This window comes from Aristolochia californica, unplaced genomic scaffold (genome assembly GCF_029961685.1).
Source record: "Aristolochia californica isolate CCGP_79_NKW_82.1479 unplaced genomic scaffold, dmAriCali1.0.hap1 SCAF_4, whole genome shotgun sequence".
Taxonomy (NCBI): domain Eukaryota; kingdom Viridiplantae; phylum Streptophyta; class Magnoliopsida; order Piperales; family Aristolochiaceae; genus Aristolochia; species Aristolochia californica.
The window spans coordinates 33,070,698-33,090,510 of NW_027182103.1; the positions used below are offsets into that span (position 1 = coordinate 33,070,698).

General features: G+C 41.5%; 2 protein-coding genes and 1 pseudogene across 2 annotated transcripts; all 3 read left to right on the forward strand.

Annotated features, from left to right (window-relative positions):
- Window positions 1-33: 33 nt before the first annotated feature.
- On the forward strand, window positions 34-13,576 carry LOC137963227 (UV-B-induced protein At3g17800, chloroplastic-like; annotated as a pseudogene).
- Window positions 6,544-13,204, forward strand: LOC137963729 (pentatricopeptide repeat-containing protein At1g59720, chloroplastic/mitochondrial-like). The gene is made up of 2 exons (XM_068810901.1): window positions 6,544-7,079; window positions 11,233-13,204. Exons 1-2 carry the CDS (start codon window positions 7,046-7,048, stop codon window positions 11,895-11,897), a joined length of 699 nt encoding a protein of 232 aa, XP_068667002.1. The 5' UTR covers window positions 6,544-7,045; the 3' UTR covers window positions 11,898-13,204.
- Window positions 7,777-10,936, forward strand: LOC137962057 (uncharacterized). Its single transcript, XM_068808772.1, has 2 exons — window positions 7,777-8,584; window positions 8,897-10,936. Exons 1-2 carry the CDS (start codon window positions 7,777-7,779, stop codon window positions 10,621-10,623), a joined length of 2,535 nt encoding a protein of 844 aa, XP_068664873.1. The 3' UTR covers window positions 10,624-10,936.
- Window positions 13,577-19,813: the final 6,237 nt, after the last annotated feature.

Consider the following 19,813-nt stretch of genomic DNA (forward strand, 5'->3'; position numbering starts at 1 on the left):
GGGCTTAATTTTTTGGGTCCCATGTTTGTAGTAATGAGAGACGGAGATGGACATTCCAAATATTTTGGATTTGCTAAATTTGAGAGTGCAGAGAACTTGGATCCTCAGCTTGGGAAGATGATTGGAGAAGCAACTGTTTTGAAGGAGATTATCTACTACTTGATTGTACAGCATTTCATGGACAAAGAAAAATATATGATACCCCAAATCTCCCTTCCATCTGATCCTATTGCGACTATAGATTTATGGCCAAACCAAAAACAGAAACCTGCCAGTTCATTCTGAAGAAACCTTTGAAATGATCCAAAGCCATCTCTCTCTTATCCTTGGGGATAGGTCTATGGCTCCCCTCAACACCATTGTTCAGATCAGTAAGCTGAAGCTAGGAGAGCTTTATGCAGCATCCATAATGTATGGTTATTTTCTTCGCAGGGTCGATCAGAGGTTTCAACTTGAGAGAACCATGAAAACTCTTCCAATGAGCATGAAAGAAGATGATCATATGCTCATCGAAGGTGCAGGCCCCGGGGTTCAGCTTTGGGATGTGGATTCAATGGTTCAAATTACGCTGGAAGATGATTTTGAACAAAGTCAATTGGACTTCATGGAGGCAAAGTCATATAAATTGAGTTCTTATGTTATGCACTTGGATGCAGATACACTGCAGAGATATGCCACTATACAGTCTAAAGAATCTATCTCTTTGATAGAGAAACAGACACAAGCCTTGTTTGGGAGGCCGGATATCAGACTTCTTCAGGATGGCTTGCTTGATACTTCTCACGAAGAAGTTGTTAATGTAACACTGTCTGGGCTTTCGTGCTATGGACCCCATAGCAGGGTTTAATTAATGTATTTTCCAGTTTATGTATTAGAAGGGTTTATTTATAATTTGTTTGAATGTTATGGACTCTATAGCATCATGAGTTACCAATAGGCGTAGGAATTAATGAATGTGTTTTTCAATTTCCATGTAATTGTTTCTTGGTTTGGTTTTGTCCTTGGTTTGGGTTGGTTTAGCATTTATTGGTTTGAACCATTGACCCAAGGGGTCTTTAGTGTTTTGGACGTCCTCAACCCTATTTAAGGGGACGGCTAGGGTAATGAGAATTATGAATTGAGTCTACTTTAGCTAGAGTAAATTAGATAAACAGGTCAAGAGCTCCTTCAAGCTCTCTTCCATTTTTTCCCCAATTCTCCTTTCCGAAATTCAATACTCATCAATCCCTCATTCCATCTCAACGTCAAGCAAGGTAATGGAAGGAAGAGAGGAGGATGACAAGATCCATGGCTCGTGAGGATCCTAACAACGTGGTATCAGACAGGTCCACCCTCGGTGATTCCTCTTCTCCAGAGGACATATGTCAAGTACTTTCAGAACTTCAACAACGATCCACTCTTCAAGGTACTGAAATTTCTCACATCAATAATACATTACAAACACTAGAATCATCTCTCCAAACCGTCATCCAACAACTTGCTGCACTTCAAGCACCAACGCCACCACCAGCAACCAATTTTCAACCACAACCAGTACCTCACCAACAATTCACTCCACCACCAAATCCACCCCTGCGCCAACCCATGGTTTCCATGGCAACTCACGCACAAGGACCATCAACGGTTCCAAGGTACTTTAAACTTAACTTTCCTACATATGATGGCTCTAAAGATCCTTTACTGTGGTTCACGAAATGTGAACAATTCTTCTATCATCAACAAACGGTGGAAATGGACAAGGTTACTTTGGCCGCCTACCACCTGCTCGATGAAGCGCTCATGTGGTTCCATCACTACCGAAATGTCCATTCCATTCAGGATTGGCTGCACTTTAAACATGCTTGCCAGTTGAGGTTTGGACCTCCAGCTAGCAGCAACCCAGTGGGGGAATTGATCAACTATATACAGAAAGGCACCTTAGAAGTTTACCAAAAAATGTTCCAAGAAAGGTTGGCCCAAGCTAGTGAATTTGTTCCTCCTCACCTACATGTTTAGATTTTTAATGCTGGATTGACAGAGGCGGTTAGATTGGAAGTGGAATTACTTGGTCTGACAGATTTGGACTCAGCAATGAATTATGCCAGAGCTGTGGAACACAAACAGAGAGTTCTAAAAGAGTCTTTACACCGAAAACCATTTTGGAACAACAGAATACAGGGTACTGCATTTGGTCCACGTTTTGGGTCCTCTGCCCCTAACCGAGCAAATCAGGCTACCAGTGTGCCTCCACACACTATGCCACGTAAAATTTTGACTAAATAGGAAATGGACGCTAGAAAGGCAAAGGGCCTATGTTTTAATTGTGACGAACAATTCCTGCCAGGACATACCTGTAAACGCTTAATCAGTATTGAACTGTTGGAAGAAGATTCAGAAGAGCTTCTTAAAAATGAATTTGTTGAAGAGGTACCGCAAGAACCAGAGCTCTCCCTCCATGCCATGCAGGGCCTGCGTAGTTCTAATACCATGCAGGTAAAGGCCAGGTTACATCATCTCATGCCACTTGCTTTAGTGGATTCGGGCAGCACACATAATTTTATCAGTGAACCAGCCGCGCAACAATTGGGATTGGCAATTCAACAACAAAGGAGATTCTCAGTTTCAGTGGCCAATGGGGCTAAAATTGCAAGTGTGGGGTTATGTGCTAACACCCCTTTCACCATTGAGGGGCATTCATTTCAGGCAGATTTACTAGTCATTCCATTGGCTGGATTTGATTTGGTGCTCGGGGTCAAATGGCTCCAGTTATTAGGACCTGTATTATGGGACTTTCAGGCTCGGACTATGACATTTTCAGCACCACAGGGTCAGATTACATTACAAGGTATTGTGGCACAGGTACCTAACGCAGTTCACACTTTACAGCTTCAGCACACTGGTGATGATCAGTTAGCTCCTTTACTTACAACATTTGTGGATTTATTTAATGATCCTACGGGTCTACCACCAATGCGTCATTGCGATCACCGCATTCGTTTAAAGTTGGGAACTGATCCAGTAGTGGTGCGGCCTTATCGTTACCTGCATATACAGAAAGATGAAATAGAACGACAGTGCATGCATATGCTCACTCAGGGTGTGATCCAGCCCAGTCGATCTCCTTTTTCCTCACCAGTGTTACTAGTATAAATCATGGAGATTTTGTGTCGACTATAGGCAACTCAACTTGCAAACAATTAAGGACAAGTTCCCTATTCCAGTTGTGGATGAGTTGCTGGATGAGTTACATGGTGCTAAAATTTTTACCAAATTAGATTTGAAATCGGGCTATCATCAAATAAGAGTTCACCCGGCGGATGTGGAGAAGACTGCATTCCGCACACGTCACGGTCATTTCGAGTTCCTTGTCATGCCCTTCGGTCTCTCCAATGCACCCTCCACCTTTCAGGCCCTCATGAATGAGGTCTTTTCATCACTTCTGCGCAACTATGTGTTAGTATTTTTTGATGACATTTTGGTCAATAGCAAAAATAAGGAAGAACATCTCCACCTCCTCCATCAGGCATTTACCATTCTACGCTCTCATCATTTGGTTTTGAATAAATCAAAATGTTCTATGGGTACATCTGAGGTGGCATATTTGGGCCACGTCATATCAGCTGTGGGCGTGAAAGTTGACCAGAGCAAGATAAAAGCAGTAACAGATTGGCCGATTCCCACCTCCATCACAGCATTAAAGGGATTTTTGGGCCTAGCGGGATATTACAGAAAATTTTTCCAATCTTATGGCCAGATAGCAGCACCACTCAACAACCTGCTAAAAAAAATGCCTTCCATTGGTCTTCTTCAGCGGAGTAGGCCTTTCACCTGTTAAAGGAGGCCTTAGCCTCAGCGCCAGTCCTACAATTACCAGATTTTGAGGGAGACTTTGTGGTGGAATGTGATGCATCCAGGGGAGGTATAGGGGCAGTGTTACAACAATTGGGACATCCCATTGCTTATTTTAGCCGTCAGTTGGGACAACACCACCATAAGTTATCTGCATATGAGAGGGAATTGATTGGGTTAGCCAAGGCTGTCCAACATTGGCGACCTTATCTCTGGGGACGACCGTTTCTCATTCGTACAGATCATTGCAGCCTCAAGTATCTTCTTGAACAGCGCCTCACCACATCCCCACAGCAGCATTGGTTAACTAAACTCATGGGCTTCAATTTTACGGTTCACTATAAACCAGGTAGTTCGAATTTGGGGGCTGATGCTTTATCACGTCGGGATAATTCAGCCACACAAATTTATGCTATCAGTCACCCACGTTCACTGGTATTAGATTCTATTCGTGAGGAAGTACATCAATATCTGGATCTCATGTCATTATATCGGGATATTCAATAGGGGACAGCAGCTCCTCATTGGACGATTCAGGATCGTCTCATACTCTACAAAAATAGGATCTTTTTGCATAATACATCCCCACTTCTTCACACCATCCTGTCCTCTATCCATGATAGCACACATGAGGGTCGACAGAAAACGTATTTCCGAATCAGTCGGGACTTTTACTGGAAGGGCATGAAGAACACAATTGCTGATTATGTAGCTGCTTGTCAGATTTGTCAGTGAAACAAGGCCGAATCTTTAAGTCCGGTCGGCCTACTGCAACCTCTGCAACTACCGTCTCAAATCTGGTCCGACATTTCCATGGACTTCATTGCTGGACTTCCCATTTCATCAGGTAAATCTATGATATTCGTCGTCGTTGATCGGTTTTCAAAATATGGTCACTTCATTGCTTTGGCGCATCCATATACTGCTGCTCAGGTCGCTCAATTATTTATGGACAACATTGTCCGATTACAAGGAATTCCCTCATCCATTATCAGTGACAGGGATGCCATTTTTACCAGTATCTTTTGGAAGGAATTATTCAAATTACAGGGCACCCAATTGGCATTTTCGTCTGCATATCATCCACAAACGGACGGACAAATAGAGGTTGTCAATCACACGATTGAAATGTATCTTCGTTGTTTTGTGGGGGACGCACCCAGAAGGTGGGTGAAATGGCTTTCATGGGCAGAATTTTGCTATAACACATCTTACCACACAGCACTGGGAACTACTCCTTTCAGGGTAGTTTATGGCAGAGATCCACCTCGTCTGTTACCATATGAACCTGGGGCATCCAAAGTCGTCACTTTGGACCAAGCGTTAGCTGAAAGAGACGCTATGCTCACTGAGGTACGTACTCATCTACAGGAGGCCCAACACTCTATGAAACGCTATTATGATAAGAAGCACCGGGAGGCATCTTATTTCCCTGGAGACTATGTGTGGTTAAAGCTTCAACACTACCGTCAACTGTCCCTGACTGCATCCAAGCGCCATAAGCTGTCTCCAAAATATTATGGTCCATTTCAGGTATTGGACAAAATTGGACCCGTGGCATACCGCTTGCAGCTACCACCGGAATCAAAGATCCACAATGTATTTCACGTCTCCCAATTGAAGCCCTTCCAGGGTGACTCGCCCCTACTGCACACTCCACTGCCTCCACTACGTGAGGCCAGAGTCCTTTCTATTCCAGTTCAGGTAGTACAAGCACGCGACATTCAAGGTGATTGGGAAATTCTTGTCCAATGGGCAGATGCCGACCCCAGTGACACCACATGGGAGCCGTTATCAGCATTTCGACTCTTATATCCTTCCTTCGAGCTTGAGGACAAGCTCTTTCTCCAGGAGGGGGGTGATGTTATGGACTCTATAGCATCAAAGGTTACCAACAGGCGTAGGAATTAATGAATGTGTTTTTCAATTTCCATGTAATTGTTTCTTGGTTTGGTTTTGTCTTTGGTTTGGGTTGGTTTAGCATTTATTGGTTTGAACCATTGACCCAAGGGTCTTTAGTGTTTTGGACGTCCTCAACCCTATTTAAGGGGACGGCTAGGGTAATGAGAATTATGAATTGAGTCTACTTTAGCTAGAGTAAATTAGATAAATAGGTCAAGAGCTCCTTCAAGCTCTCTTCCGTTTTTTCCCCAATTCTCCTTTCCGAAATTCAATACTCATCAATCCCTCATTCCATTTCAACGTCAAGCAAGGTAATGGAAGGAAGAGAAGAGAGGAGGGAGCCAAGATCTATGGCTCGTGAGGATCCTAACATTGAACTTGTAGGCCCTTGTTTTGGCCATGTGCGTGTTTTCCCTAATTCCCTATATATGGGCGTAAGATGAATGAGAAGGTAATCATTAATCCAATTAGTTGTTAGCATAGCAAGGTCGGATTCTCCCTTCTAGCCGAGATCTAGGGCGAGCTTCCCTTCACAAGCTCACACCATCTTCATCATCTCCGCTGCCCCTCGCCATGTACCCTTATGGGTACAACTGGTTCCCTTTGACCTACGAGCTTCCATCTTCTTCCTTTCCGTATCCCTTCCAACCAACGCTGAAGAAATTGCATGGTGGCAGTTCCGAAATTGGGCATAACAACTTGGTATCAGAGCGGACCACCATTGGCGATTCCTCTTCCCCTGCAAAAATTCAAAATTTTGTGGAAGAGAACCATGCTGATCTACAATCTCAAATCATTGGCCTTGAGGGAAAATTCCAGATGTTGATGTCCCGAATGGAGGAGGGCTTTGCCCAACTTTCTGCCCAAATGGCATCTTCCTCACGCACAGTAGAACATCTCCACCCTCAGCCCTCGCCACAACCTCTGCAATTGGGTGGACCCTTCGCACAGTCTTCGTCGGCAAACACGGCAGGGGGTTTGCCGTCAAATCCTTCTCCCGCACAGAAGCCGCTGGAAATCAGGCAGCTACCGGTCACGGAAAAGCCTTCCGCACATCCGGAATCCGACGGTGGGGCGACGTCAAATCCGACGACATACTCTGCTCTAACAGACCCACAACACCTATTCGTCGTCCAACAGAAAATTTTGCAAAATCGGCCATTCCTTTGTGATGTTCGCCGTCGGCCAAAAGTCAAGCTAGAAATTGGCAGGGGGGATGCCCATACTAGACAAGCCCTATTGACGGCTTATACCAATCGACAACCACCAAAACCCTGAGATTTCGATTTTGAAGTGGAAATCGTCGCCCTAGCGGATGCCGAAATCGTGTATGCACGACACACATTCAGGTATGCACATCCCGTTCCACACTTTCTACCAGTGGATCGTGCCACCTAATTAACCACTCAACGTGAGGTTAATGCCTGACCAGCAACGCCACCGCGATGTTATGGATTCATTAGGGGTTTATTTGCAATTTCTATTCATTTGGGGTTTATTTGCAATTTCTATTCATTAGGGGTTTAATTGTAATTTGTTGAACATTAGGGGTTTATTTGTAATTTGTAGAACTTATGGCCTTTGGCATGTTTTCACTAATTCCCTATATAAGGGCGTAAGATGAATGAGAAGGTAAGCATTGAATTAATTAGTTGTAGTCAGTTTAGATTCTCCCTCAGAGGTCTAGGTCGGATTCTCCCTTTGAGGTCCAAGGTCGAGCCTCCTTCAAGGCTCAATCCCTTCCTCCCCACGCTGGAAGAATTTGTCCGGTGGTTGATCCGAAATGGGTAGTAACACCTTGGTATCAGAGCGGACCAACCGTGGCGATTCTTTTTCCTGGGAGGATTTGCGTCTACAATTGGTGGGACAGCATTCAGTTACGGAGAAACAGCAGCAGGCCATGGAGGAAATCAAGACGAACATGTACGCCTTGAAGGAGATGTTACAGCGGATCAAAGGCTACTGGATGAGGAAATGGGTTGTGGTCAAACGCCACCGGGCAGTTCCACTCTTCTGGCCGAGCACCACCGTTTCCCCCCCGTCACGATGGGCCACGAGGACCCATGTTTGGCGATGCATAGACAAGTCCGTGAAATGGCTGCAGATGGCTTTGCAGTGGAAGAGATACAGAAATGGCGTGATGCATGGGTGAAGTATTGGCTAACAACAGAGTATCGAGAGGCCTTCGCCGGAGAAGTTATCACCGATGGGAAATCGGGTGACCAGGTTACCACTTTGTCCCGTCGAGCACCCGAAGCCTCTGCAGAGGATTTGGGGTCATTATCAGATGGGCAGAGAGGCTTTGCGTCACGACAAATTAAAATTTCCGCACACAAAATTTCAAAGCCGAACAAAGACGACGAGTTGGGAAAATCAGAGAGGTTTTCGGCTACGACATCGTTGGCGTTGGTTAGATCGGGGGAGACCTTAAATCTGGAAGCACACCAAAATGAGTCATGGCGAGCCGATCACCATCCCGATCTGCCAAAGGAATATATTCTGGCGCCTATTTCGACCCAGACATCAGACGGCGGCAACCCCAAATTGTGCACATCGGAAGGGTTTTTCCCCTCCCCTGTCTCCCAAGAAGCCATACATCTTCCACCGATGAAGAAAACCACGACACTGGCTGAACTGGAACTTTATGGGGCACAAATTCCGCCGGAACGGGCCAACGAGCGGCTGCCATATTCACCACATCAGCGCAGGTTTGCCTTTCGCCACCGGACACGGATGAGGCTCCGTCGGCGCCATCGGAAACAAATCCGGTGGGCTTTGGCTTCCGGATTCTCATCCTCAGCCTCACCCTTGCCCTCAGAAGCACAGCGGGGAACCATATCCAACGAAATTTGGGGTAAGATTTTGAAGCGCCATCTATTTTATGTTAAAATCCGTGGTTCCCTGCGGTTGAAGGGCCTCCAAGGTGCTGAGCAGCAGCAACGCTGCTCGAAAACTGAGAACGAAAGCTCTCTGTTTCGAGAAGCCACGAACCAGAGCCCAACTGCGGGAATTTCGGCTTGGGTCTATGCCAGTCGAGATCAAATTTTTGGGGTGCTAGAATCTGTAAAACTAATTTTCTGGGAACGTTGGGAAATTTTTTTTTGGTGGGTTTGTTTTTCTGTGGATGCGTACAGTAACTGTGCGAAGGTGAATTGTCAAATTGCAGAGGGGCGGTTTCCTTTTCTGGATTCCAGGGAGATAAAATTCGTTTGGGTAATCAATTTGAAGCTCAAACTTGGACGGAAGGTCTTTGTTTCCAAGACTAAGGCTTTTGGTGTTCCACCTAACTATGAATTGCATAAAACTATTGTTGGAATTTCGGCTTGGCTTGGTTGTTCTGTTGCTGTACACAGCACCAGTGAGTCTATTCGTTGTCCACTTGAGAATGGGAAGCTTTTTAATTTTTCAATTGAGGAGACCAGTGTGCAGGTTCCGTATTTCTTTGTGCTTTATGTGATGCTGAAACTTTTTTGGGGAAGGGTATATTTAGTTGTTGATGAGCACAGTGGCATGGGTAAAGTTTCAACACATGATATTCTCTATGCTCAGCTAATCATCGATGGACAGGAGCATGGAGTGAATGGTTTTCTTGTGCAATCCTCCCTTCCAGGTAGTACTATTTGTGATATGGGAATGCAATTTGGATATGGAGCGTCCAATACCTTGGATAATGGTATCCTACGGCTTGATCATATGCGAATACCAAGGGATCAGATGTTGATGTGTGTTTTGCAAGCCACACAAGCAGGGCAGAGTGTTCAAGCACATGTTCTAAAGCAGCTTATTTATGGGAACCACAGTGGTGATATTCAATTTTCTGTCCAGCATGACCAGCAACTGGAGTGTGGTGGTGGCTACCTGCAGCTCCTCCCCTTTTATAGTTGTCCAGAAGGTGGTTTGGTAGGAACAATCTACTGGGAGTGTCTATTGGGAGTGGAGATAATGCCACTTTTCTTCCTGTGGATGCATGCAGATAATGCTAAAACTGTCATCCTGGTTCTTGAACGAGTTTCCATTATAGAGCTAACATGGATCATGCAGAATCAATATGTTGAACGTTTGGGGGACGAATCTTTACCAGTTTGCAAGTGGCTCGAAGGAGTGCAGTTCCAGGGGGCTGGTTTTAGCCATGGTGCAGCAAGTGAGCTTGGAAGCATTCCTGCACAGGCAAGGACGAGGAAAATTGTGAAACTTCTAGGTCGTCACAGTGGGTTTATAGCTATGAATGCTACTTTGGCAAACCGACATGTGGATTGTTGCTTAAATCCAGAGTCTCCATTTTACTTAGAAGGGGAAGGTGGACTTTCTGAATTTGCCGAGCAGCGAATTAAAGAAAATGGGCATATTGTCATTGAATTAACAGAAAGTTCTGGGCAGGAGTATGTTGCTCACAGCATGAGTCATATGGATACAAAAGATGCATCAGGGACTTGTTTACTCCTTGATGTTGGCCTCTGGCTGTCTCAAAAAGTCAAGGATCATTTCTCAAAAAGTCAGAAGACAACAATAAACCTGCAGTATATTGATCCAACTTACATGATCCGTGTAATTCTTACTAATGCATCAGACAACATCTACTTTACTCTTCTTGCCCATAGTGTTGTTCATGGAGCCATAACCGGATATCCTGGCCAGATGGTGATTGGCATGGATGTCGCTGCATCTGAGTTCTCTGACCATGCGGATACGTCATATGATTTGAAATTCAAAGTGGCAAACCATGAGAGCTCCCAGAAAATTTCAGGAAACAACTTAAAGACTGCCTACAAGTCTTTTGTGGCCTACTACCCACTTGGGTCTATTGCGGATCGAATTGCTAAGGCTGTGTGGGAACATTACAACAAGCTAACGAAGGAGATTAGGGAGCAAGTTCAGAGGATGATACTGACATAAGCGAGAATTGCAGCGAGGAAGTTACCAAAAAAAAAAAAAAAAAAAATTTTGCTCCTCTGCTAGGTTGCTCTATTTTTTGTACGAACAGGCAATTCTACATTGAGCTTGAGGACAAGCTCGTTCTCCAGGAGGGGAGTAATGTTATGGATTCATTAGGGGTTTATTTGCAATTTCTATTCATTTGGGGTTTATTTGCAATTTCTATTCATTAGGGATTTAATTGTAATTTGTTGAACATTAGGGGTTTATTTGTAATTTGTAGAACTTATGGCCTTTGGCATGTTTTCACTAATTCCCTATATAAGGGCGTAAGATGAATGAGAAGGTAAGCATTGAATTAATTAGTTGTAGTCAGTTTAGATTCTCCCTCAGAGGTCTAGGTCGAATTCTCCCTTTGAGGTCCAAGGTCGTGCCTCCTTCAAGGCTCAATCCCTTCCTCCCCACGCTGGAAGAATTTGTCCGGTGGTTGATCCGAAATGGGTAGTAACACGCGATTCATTCCTCTTTCAGCAATAGTCATCCTCTTACAATGCCAGCAGTAGCGGGCCTTAGCTCGGTGCCCTGTCATAAATTTTTTTGATGAATTTGGGCTTGGTTCTATTTCCTTAGGAATTTGGTCTCATCTATATGTGATGAGGCAGTGCAAAAATGGTGTCGCTGGCGATGTTTTGATGAACAACTCGCTCATAGATATGTATGCCCCATGTGGGTCCATCAGGATGGCGTGGCAACTGTTTGAAGAAATGCCAGAGCGGGACGTAGCTTCCTGGAACGCCATGATCTTTGGGTTCGCAATGCATGGATATGTCCCAGAGGCATTAGACACCTTCTCTCAAATGTGCATAACAGGAGAGGTAAAGCTTAACTCAATCTCATTCGTTGGTGTTCTTACTGCATGTCGCCCCGGAGGTTTGGTTGGTGCAGGTCGTAGGTATTTCGATTTAACGGTATCAGAATACAAAATTGTACCCCAAATTGAGCACTACGGATGTGTTGTTCATCTTCTTGCGCGTGCTGGCTTAGTGGAAGAAGCCATAGATGTTGTGTCTTCTATGCCCATTAGACCAGATGTGGTGATTTGGAGAAGCCTTCTTAATGCTTGTTGTAAGAGAAAGGCTGGAGTTGCGATCAGCGAATTACTGGCTCAGCAAATTCTAGAGTTGGATGGCGGATTTTCTCGTGGAATCTATGTGATTCTGTTCAGGTCTATGCCTCAGCAAACCAATGGAATGATGTTAGAATACTTAGGAGATTACTGTTTGAGAAGGGGGTAATGAAGGAACCCGGTTGTCGTGCGTTGGATGGTATAGTTCATGAGTTTCTTGCTGGGGATTCTTCTCCCCCAAGAACAAAAGAGCTATACGACATGTTAAGTCTTTACCCTCCGGGTAGTGTCCCTATCCAGAGATTGACTTACTTGAGCCTGCTGTGACTGGTACCCTCAATGTACTCACGACATCAACTGAGGCAAACGTGATACAGGTTATTGTTGATTCGTCTGCCTTTGCTGTTGCTATGACACCAACTTGGCCACATGATACAATCATGGAGGAGATTTACTGGTCAGCCAAAGTATACTGCTGATCAACTGGGAACTGGCACTGCCTTGCAACAACAGCACCAGAAAGTGAAGCTTTGGAGTATGGACCGTAGAACAGACTTGACGTTGTGTCTGTCTGCCCAACTCTTATTCTCGGGCCCATGTTGCACCCAACCATGAATGCAAGCAGCCTGGTTTTATTCAAGATACAGACAGGTGCACACCAGACAATGGCAAACAAAATCCGGAGAATAGTTGATGGCCGAGATGGAGCTGCAGCTCTTCTTCTTTTCTATGCAAGTTCACTTTTTGTCTCAGGCAGCTCTTCTTCTTTTCTATGCAAGTTCACTTTTTGTCTCAGCAGTTTTTTTCTTCCGGCAATCTTGGAACTATTGCAATGGATGCCATTCAGATCCCAGAGACTACTCTAGAAGTGCTCTTGACGGACAAGTCTGGAAGAAGGCCACTTTTAATGGTATCTGCAGCAGGAACATGTTTGGGTTGCTTCTTCACTGCAATATCATTTGTAATTCAGGGCCATGAAAGGTCGAAAGATCTGGCTCTTATACTGGTGTTCACAGGGTCCTTCTCCTAGGGCATGGGAGGAATACCATGGGTGATAATGTCTGAGATATTCCCTATCCACTTGAAGGGCACAGCGTTGAAGCCTTGTGACTCTGATCAATTGGTTTGGTTCCTGGGCTATTTCATATACTTTCAACTTTCTCATGGTTTGGAGCTCGGCAAGAACTTTTTTCCTATCTGCTAGTAATTGTGACATAACTGTGCTGTTTGTGGCAAAACTCGTCCCATACTGAGGTTGACGCTTGTCCATGCATCCAGCTGTCGGCACGGGCCAGCAGACCTACCTTCGAGCTTGAGGGCAAGCTCGTTCTCCAGGAGGGGTGTGATGTTATGGACCCCATAGGAGGGTTTAATTAATGCATTTTCCATTTTATGTATTAGAAGGGTTTATTTGTAATTTGTTTGAACTTGTAGGCCCTTGTTTTGGCCATGTGCGTGTTTTCCCTAATTCCCTATATAAGGGCGTAAGATGAATGAGAAGGTAAGCATTAATCCAATTAGTTGTTAGCATAGCAAGGTTGGATTCTCCCTTCTAGCCGAGATCCAGGGCGAGCTTCCCTTCACATGCTCACACCATCTTCATCGTCTCCGCTGCCCCTCGCCATGTTCCCTTACGAGTACAACTGGTCCCCTTTGACCTACAAGCTTCCATCTTCTTCCTTCCCGTATCCCTTCCAACCAACACTGAAGAAATTGCATGGTGGCAGATCCGAAATTGGGCATAACATTACGATGTTGGGGTTGGAAGCAATTGCTTTTGGATCGTTTCTATGGGATGCCGAGGATTATGTTGAATCCAAGTACCATTTTATATCAAACTCAATGTGAACAACTGTTCCACTTGATGATATTTCATGTTTATAGAAGCTACAATATCGGTCTTAAAAAAAATAAAAAATTTTGTGGGTGGATGCTCTAGTTTTGTAGCCCGGAGGGCAAGCAGACCTACCTTCGAGTTTGAGGACAAGCTCGTTCTTCCAGGGGGTGTAATGTTAAGCACACAATAACTTTATTATTTTAATTTTTTTCTTTAATTTACTTTATTTATTTTAGTTTTAGGCCACATGGGTAATTTTTGGAATATTTCATTTATAAGGATATTTTTGTAATATTTTATATTAAACCCTAATAGGGTGAACCCTATTTAAGGGGTAAGAGTAATGAGAAAGACAAGCATTGATTTTAGGTTAATTTTAGGTTAAATAGGCTTAGAGTTCTCCTCCACGAGCTCTAGGGTTTTCAAGCTCTCCTTTAACTTGATTTTCGCCTTCCTCTTCTTCCTCCCTATGAGTCCTTGTGTCAGATCCGGGATCGTAACATGAACAGAATGGAAGGGGGGAAAATGGAGAAATCAATGGAGAGAAGAGGACCAGGCTCATCAAAGAGAGTCATGCACCTTGGGTTCCAAGGGAACGCCGACCCTGATTTGTTGAAGGAGAGCACAGATCCTGGTAAGTTTTTGCTTAGTCCTTCATTTCTTCCCGATGGCCTAATAAGCTAAGGCTCGAGGTAAGTGTTGTAGTTTATTACAATACTGCCCTCGTGGGCTTCCTACTTGACATTAATAATTTAAAAGAACATATATTGGCTAATGTACTTCACTTCTCCCCTGTGTCACCGACTTGTCCACATCGCATTTGGAGTACTCGTTCTGCTATCGAGTCCACAACAACTAATTTTTGTTCTTCTTTAAAACAATTATGATATTTATAGGAATATCATTTGCTTCATTATATTTATATTAATACCATTATCTTTATTTTATCATTAAAGATTGATAAAACTAAGCATGAATTTTAGAGTCATAAATAAATTGTAAAATAAGAAGAAATATTTTAAGTTATTTGGTTTATATTTAATAATAAATTAAGATTTAGGTTCATACTAGTTTAGATGGACTCAGGTCTTTATTCCGTTTTCCCCCTAGGTAGATGAAAGTAAGTTAGACTTGAACCTAACCTACTTTTGTTGTATGTAACTTTTGCTTCTTAAAAAAAAATTACTCTATATCATTTCCATCACTATTTTTATAATAAAACCATTATTTCCATTTATCATTAAAAATTGATAAAAAAAACTAGCAAAATGTCTCAGCTTTTCTAAAAGTCCAACCTTTACTTTTATGATGATTTGCTGGCCAAAAATGAGAAACAATCGAAAAGCACATTGAGAATTGACTTTATGGTCCATATTAGGGAATCAAGTTTGTTGGCAATGGTGTAGTCGTACAAGGCTGGGAAGGAGAGACTCCCCCCATTTCCATCTCTATGTGTAACAGGTAGAAGGCCAAGGGAGGCCCACCTCCCCCTTCTCTTTTTCTGCCAAAGGTAAGCCTTCTCTAGACACTTTGGGCCAAAATAGGGGACTGCCTTTATTGGCAATAGTGTAGCCATGTATGGCTAGGAATGAAAGCCTTACCCCACCTCTCCCTCTATGTATGCAATGGTGGATAAAAGAGAAGGAGACACCCATCCCCCCCCCCCTCTCCTTTTTTTGTTTCTAAAGGTAATTAAGCCTTCTCTAGGCACTTCGGTCCTAAATAATGTGAGGTCAGGAAGGAAAACCTCTCCCCCTTTCCCTGCCTCCTCTTTTCTCTCTCTCTCTCTGCAATAGTTAGAGGGGAAGGGCCCCACCTGTTGCCCATAGGTTTATTCCTACATTGCTTTTGATGATAACAAAACTTAATTAAACTAATAACATGTAAATCTAAAGTATTTCAGATACTTCACCTTCAAGAGCATATCAAAGTCTAAAGCATCACAACTAAAATAAAGACCACGAGCAAAATTGAAGAACATCTCTTGGAGAATCACCCATAAGGAAGAAGACAATGAGAAGACTCGAATTCAAGCATCATAGACAAACATCTAAACTAAGTCAATTTTTTGTAAGAGAGTATTCTAACTTCTATTCCATAAGTACTTGTGAAATTAGAGCTTTAGGATATAAATTGCATATAAACATATTTAGAATAATCATACACATCACTTAGAAACATGTTAAAACACTAAGAGAAAAATTCCCATGCTTTATAAAATCAACACTTGAATGACTGAGCAGTCACAAATAATGATCGATCATACAAAATTGTGCAGGCAAAAAATATAAAGCATGATTGATCAACTATAATTGATTGATCAATTATCCAAGACATGACCATTTCATGCTATAATGCATGATTGATCATCCCTCAAAGATTGACTGATCATAATTGTCCAAGCAAGGAGAATTTTGATGGAATGATCGATCAATCAAAATCTTGCCAGTAAGGGACTCCGAGCATTATTGATCAAAGGAAAACACACTGATTGATCATACTTGTATTACACAGCTAGAAGGAATCTTGATTGATCAATCAACCATTGACAATGATCGATCAACTTAAATTTTATGGGTCAACGATAATATTTATTGATTAGTCCATCAATAAATAAGTCATTGTCTGACAGAAAAATAGCCATTATGATCGATTGATCAATCAATTATCTACCAGTGATTGATCAATCAACGATCTACTTTTTGAAAATGGACAAATAACAACTAGTTTGAGTTGGGGAAGCTATAAATACCCACCAAACCGTGAGTAAAGCAATGAATGAGCGTTTATTTGCATATCTTCAAGCTACAAACCTTTATCTTTCAAATTCTTACCAAAAATGCTTTAGAGAGAAAGAGACAGACCCTTACTTTTGAAAAAACTTCAATTTATTTCAATCATAATGCTTACATCATAGTACAAACTCCTTGATCAATTCATAATGTACTACAAAGGATGAGGCAACTTGAATCTCTCAAGGAGAAGCATCTCTCCAAGAAAGGGTATAAATTTTCCCTTTTTTTTTTATGCAATTGTGAAAGGTTCATCTAGAGCCTATTAATCTAGATAGAAAATCCTAGTTAGAGTGAGAATCTAGCAATAATCTCTTGGGAAGATTGGCTGGTGTAAAACCGTGTATTGAGTTACACGGACAATGAGAGCAACAATCACTTTTGTAATTTTCCAGCCATTAGAGCGTAATAGTGGAATTTGCCCAAGTACGGGTTCTTGGGCAGTGATTACCACCAGGGGAACATCGATAAAAAAATCTTTTTGTCTCTCTGGGTTGTGCATGTTGCTAGTTACTGTTGGAAAATAGAGCCAAAGCCCACACGACAAAGGAAGACCTACATATCTAAAAGGATTATAAGATGGGCCACATGACCAAAGAAGGCCCACAAGATGGGCCCACGCACATAAGAAGTATGACCCACAATGATTACCATGAGCTGGCATCATTATGACATCAGTTGGAAGATCAAGAAGGACTCACAAAAGTATCTTTATCTTATGGTCACGTCCTAGAAAAGTTCTAGTTTGAGTTATGTTTGTCTTTTATCTATATTGAGTTATTTAATAATGCTAGGACTTATCTTTAAGTGTTAGAGTTTGGGTGTAATTGGGACAAAAGTAGTTTTATCTTAATTGGACTCTACTACCTTCCTCTATTATAAATAGAGGTTCATGTACTCTGATTATAACAAGTTTATGAAGTCAATGATGTATTTATATTTTCCATAAATTCAACATGGTATCAGAGCAGGTTCTGTGAGTTGACATGGTCAACCCACAAAGGTAACGTGATCCTTTTCTCTAAACCCTAAACCCTAAGTCTAGGTTCATCGTTATTTTTATTCTGTCCCTACACCCGTAGTTTGCTTTGCATTTTTTACATCTATATGGAGTTTTTATTATTGAAAATTTTATATTGATGGGAATATATATAAGTCTAATTTCCAAAGAAAAATTATTTGTTCCAATCGGAGTTATTTACAGAGAGATATCGATATTTGAATGAGAGATTGCAAAAAGGTTCGAGCAGTAGCAGCAATCTTCAGATTCTGAGGTATTTTTTGCTATCAAGAACTTGACTTTATATGGAGAAATATATATCAAAATAAATATCTATATGTATATTTATTTACCTATTCAACCAATTTTTTATCTGAGTTTTCCACAATGATAAATCGATATTGGAAGCAGTAAAGGTTTGATTGAAAAAGAGGTTCAAGCAGCAACACAAAGCTTCAACTTCTGAGGTATTTTATGCTATCAAGAAAGATACTTTATATGGAGAATTATATATAAAAATAAATATATGTAATTCTATTTTATTACCTATTCAACCAATTCTCGTTATGATTTTTATTTAAGGAGATATTTATCTTGGAAGAATCAATGGTCATGTTGGAAAAAAAAGAGAAACATTGTTTAGTTCGGCTAGATAACGGAGACCGTAATCTATCAGATTATTTATCTTCTGATAAATATATTTTATGAAGTGAAGTTATACTTTGATGAAAGGTATGTAAGTCTAGTTTCATAAGGAGAAAATTTCATGTCAATCTAATCTATATTTAAAGATATATTCGTATTGGAAGAATAAAAGGTCATGCTGGTATTATATTGTATTGAAAAATATGAATTTATGCCCTTTGTTTTACATCACTTTTTGAGTTGATATATCATAAAAATATCTCACTTCTCCCTGGTTTGAGGTCTTACCTATACTTCTCTGTTATATGGGCTTATGGCTACATTTATGATATTTGGTTCAAGTCGGGATCACTGCCATTACTTCCTAGCTTGAGGGGGGAGAAGTAGAAGAAGTACAAGAAAGAGGTATTATATTCCTTATGTTGTGGATAAGTTTATGTGACCAAAATATTCAAGAAAGGAAGAACACAAAAGATGAAGCTTCTGCATCTAACAAAAAAAATTATATCGGATTATGATTATTTCATGTGTCCTTCTACAAGATTTATTATTTTGGTTCATGTTATATGTGTTGGAAGATGGTCGTGTTATATTCAACTACAACTATTATGTCTTTTTGGGGACACTATTATTGAAGAAGAGGTGGTCTCATATCATCATTTATTTTACCCCGTAAAAAAATATCACGGTTGGGAAACCATGACGGAGGAACTTAGTACCCATTAAAAAAATACCATAGTTGGGAAACCGTGATGGGCCCTATAAAAAATATCACGGTAGGGAAACCATGACGGAGGATGCCCTGTCAAAAAATATCACGGTTGGGAAACCATAACGGAGGAACTTAATACCCTATAAAAAAATATCACGGTTGGGAAACCATGATGGGCCCAGTAAAAAAATATCACAGTTGGGAAACCATGATGGAGAAACTTATTATTGCATATATGTTATATACCCCTGAATTGGCCAATTGGGTCTCAAGGAAGAGAGCACCAACGTGAGGGGGAGTGTTGGAAGATTGGAGGACTACCATTTTATACAAAAAGATTTTATACATCATTTGCAGTAAGTTGGGAGTTCTTGATCTTCTCTCACCCCCAACTTGAGGGGGAGTGTTGGAAGATAGGGCCCAAGCCCACACGACCAAGGAAAGCCTACATATCTAAGAGTATTATAAGATTGGCCACACGACCAAAGAAGGCCCACAAGATGGGCCCAAGCACATAAGAAGTAGGACCCACAATGTTTACCATGAACAGACATCCTTATCACATCAGTTGAAAGATCACGAAGGACTCACAAAAGTATCTTTATCTTATGGTCACATCCTAGAAGAGTTCTATTTTGTGTTATGTTTGTCTTTTATCTATATTGAGTTATTTAATAATGCTAGGACTTCTCTTTAAGTATTAGAGTTTGGGTGTAATTGGGACAAAGGTAGTTTTATCTTAATTGAACTCTACTATCTTCCTCTATTATAAATAGAGGGTCTTGTACTCTGATTATAATAATTTTATGAAGTCAATAAAGTATTTATCTTTTCCATAAATTCAACAATTACATTGAATTTATTTTATGTATGATATTTTAATTACCACACAAATTTTTAAATTTGAATATCTCAATTCACCACCCTCTTGAGATGCCGCCTGGGCCAACTATTTGTATAAGAGCATGCTAAAAACTTAATTGAACTCAAAATATCCTTCATTTTGAAAATGATAAATGACATTTCAAGATAAATTACTCCTTCCCGAAGGACAATCTGCCAACGTCCACCTTTATTTAATGGATAAAATTATGGATAA

Bases quoted from the DNA above. Each gene is read 5' to 3' on its own strand.
- LOC137963729 (XM_068810901.1), top strand. From the start codon at position 7,046: ATGCCGAAATCGTGTATGCACGACACACATTCAG. The intron at 7,080-11,232 runs GTATGCACATCC...CTATTTCCTTAG, and splicing joins TATGCACGACACACATTCAG to GAATTTGGTCTCATCTATAT.
- LOC137962057 (XM_068808772.1), top strand. From the start codon at position 7,777: ATGGGCCACGAGGACCCATGTTTGGCGATGCATAGACAAGTCCGTGAA. The intron at 8,585-8,896 runs GTAAGATTTTGA...GTCAAATTGCAG, and splicing joins CATATCCAACGAAATTTGGG to AGGGGCGGTTTCCTTTTCTG.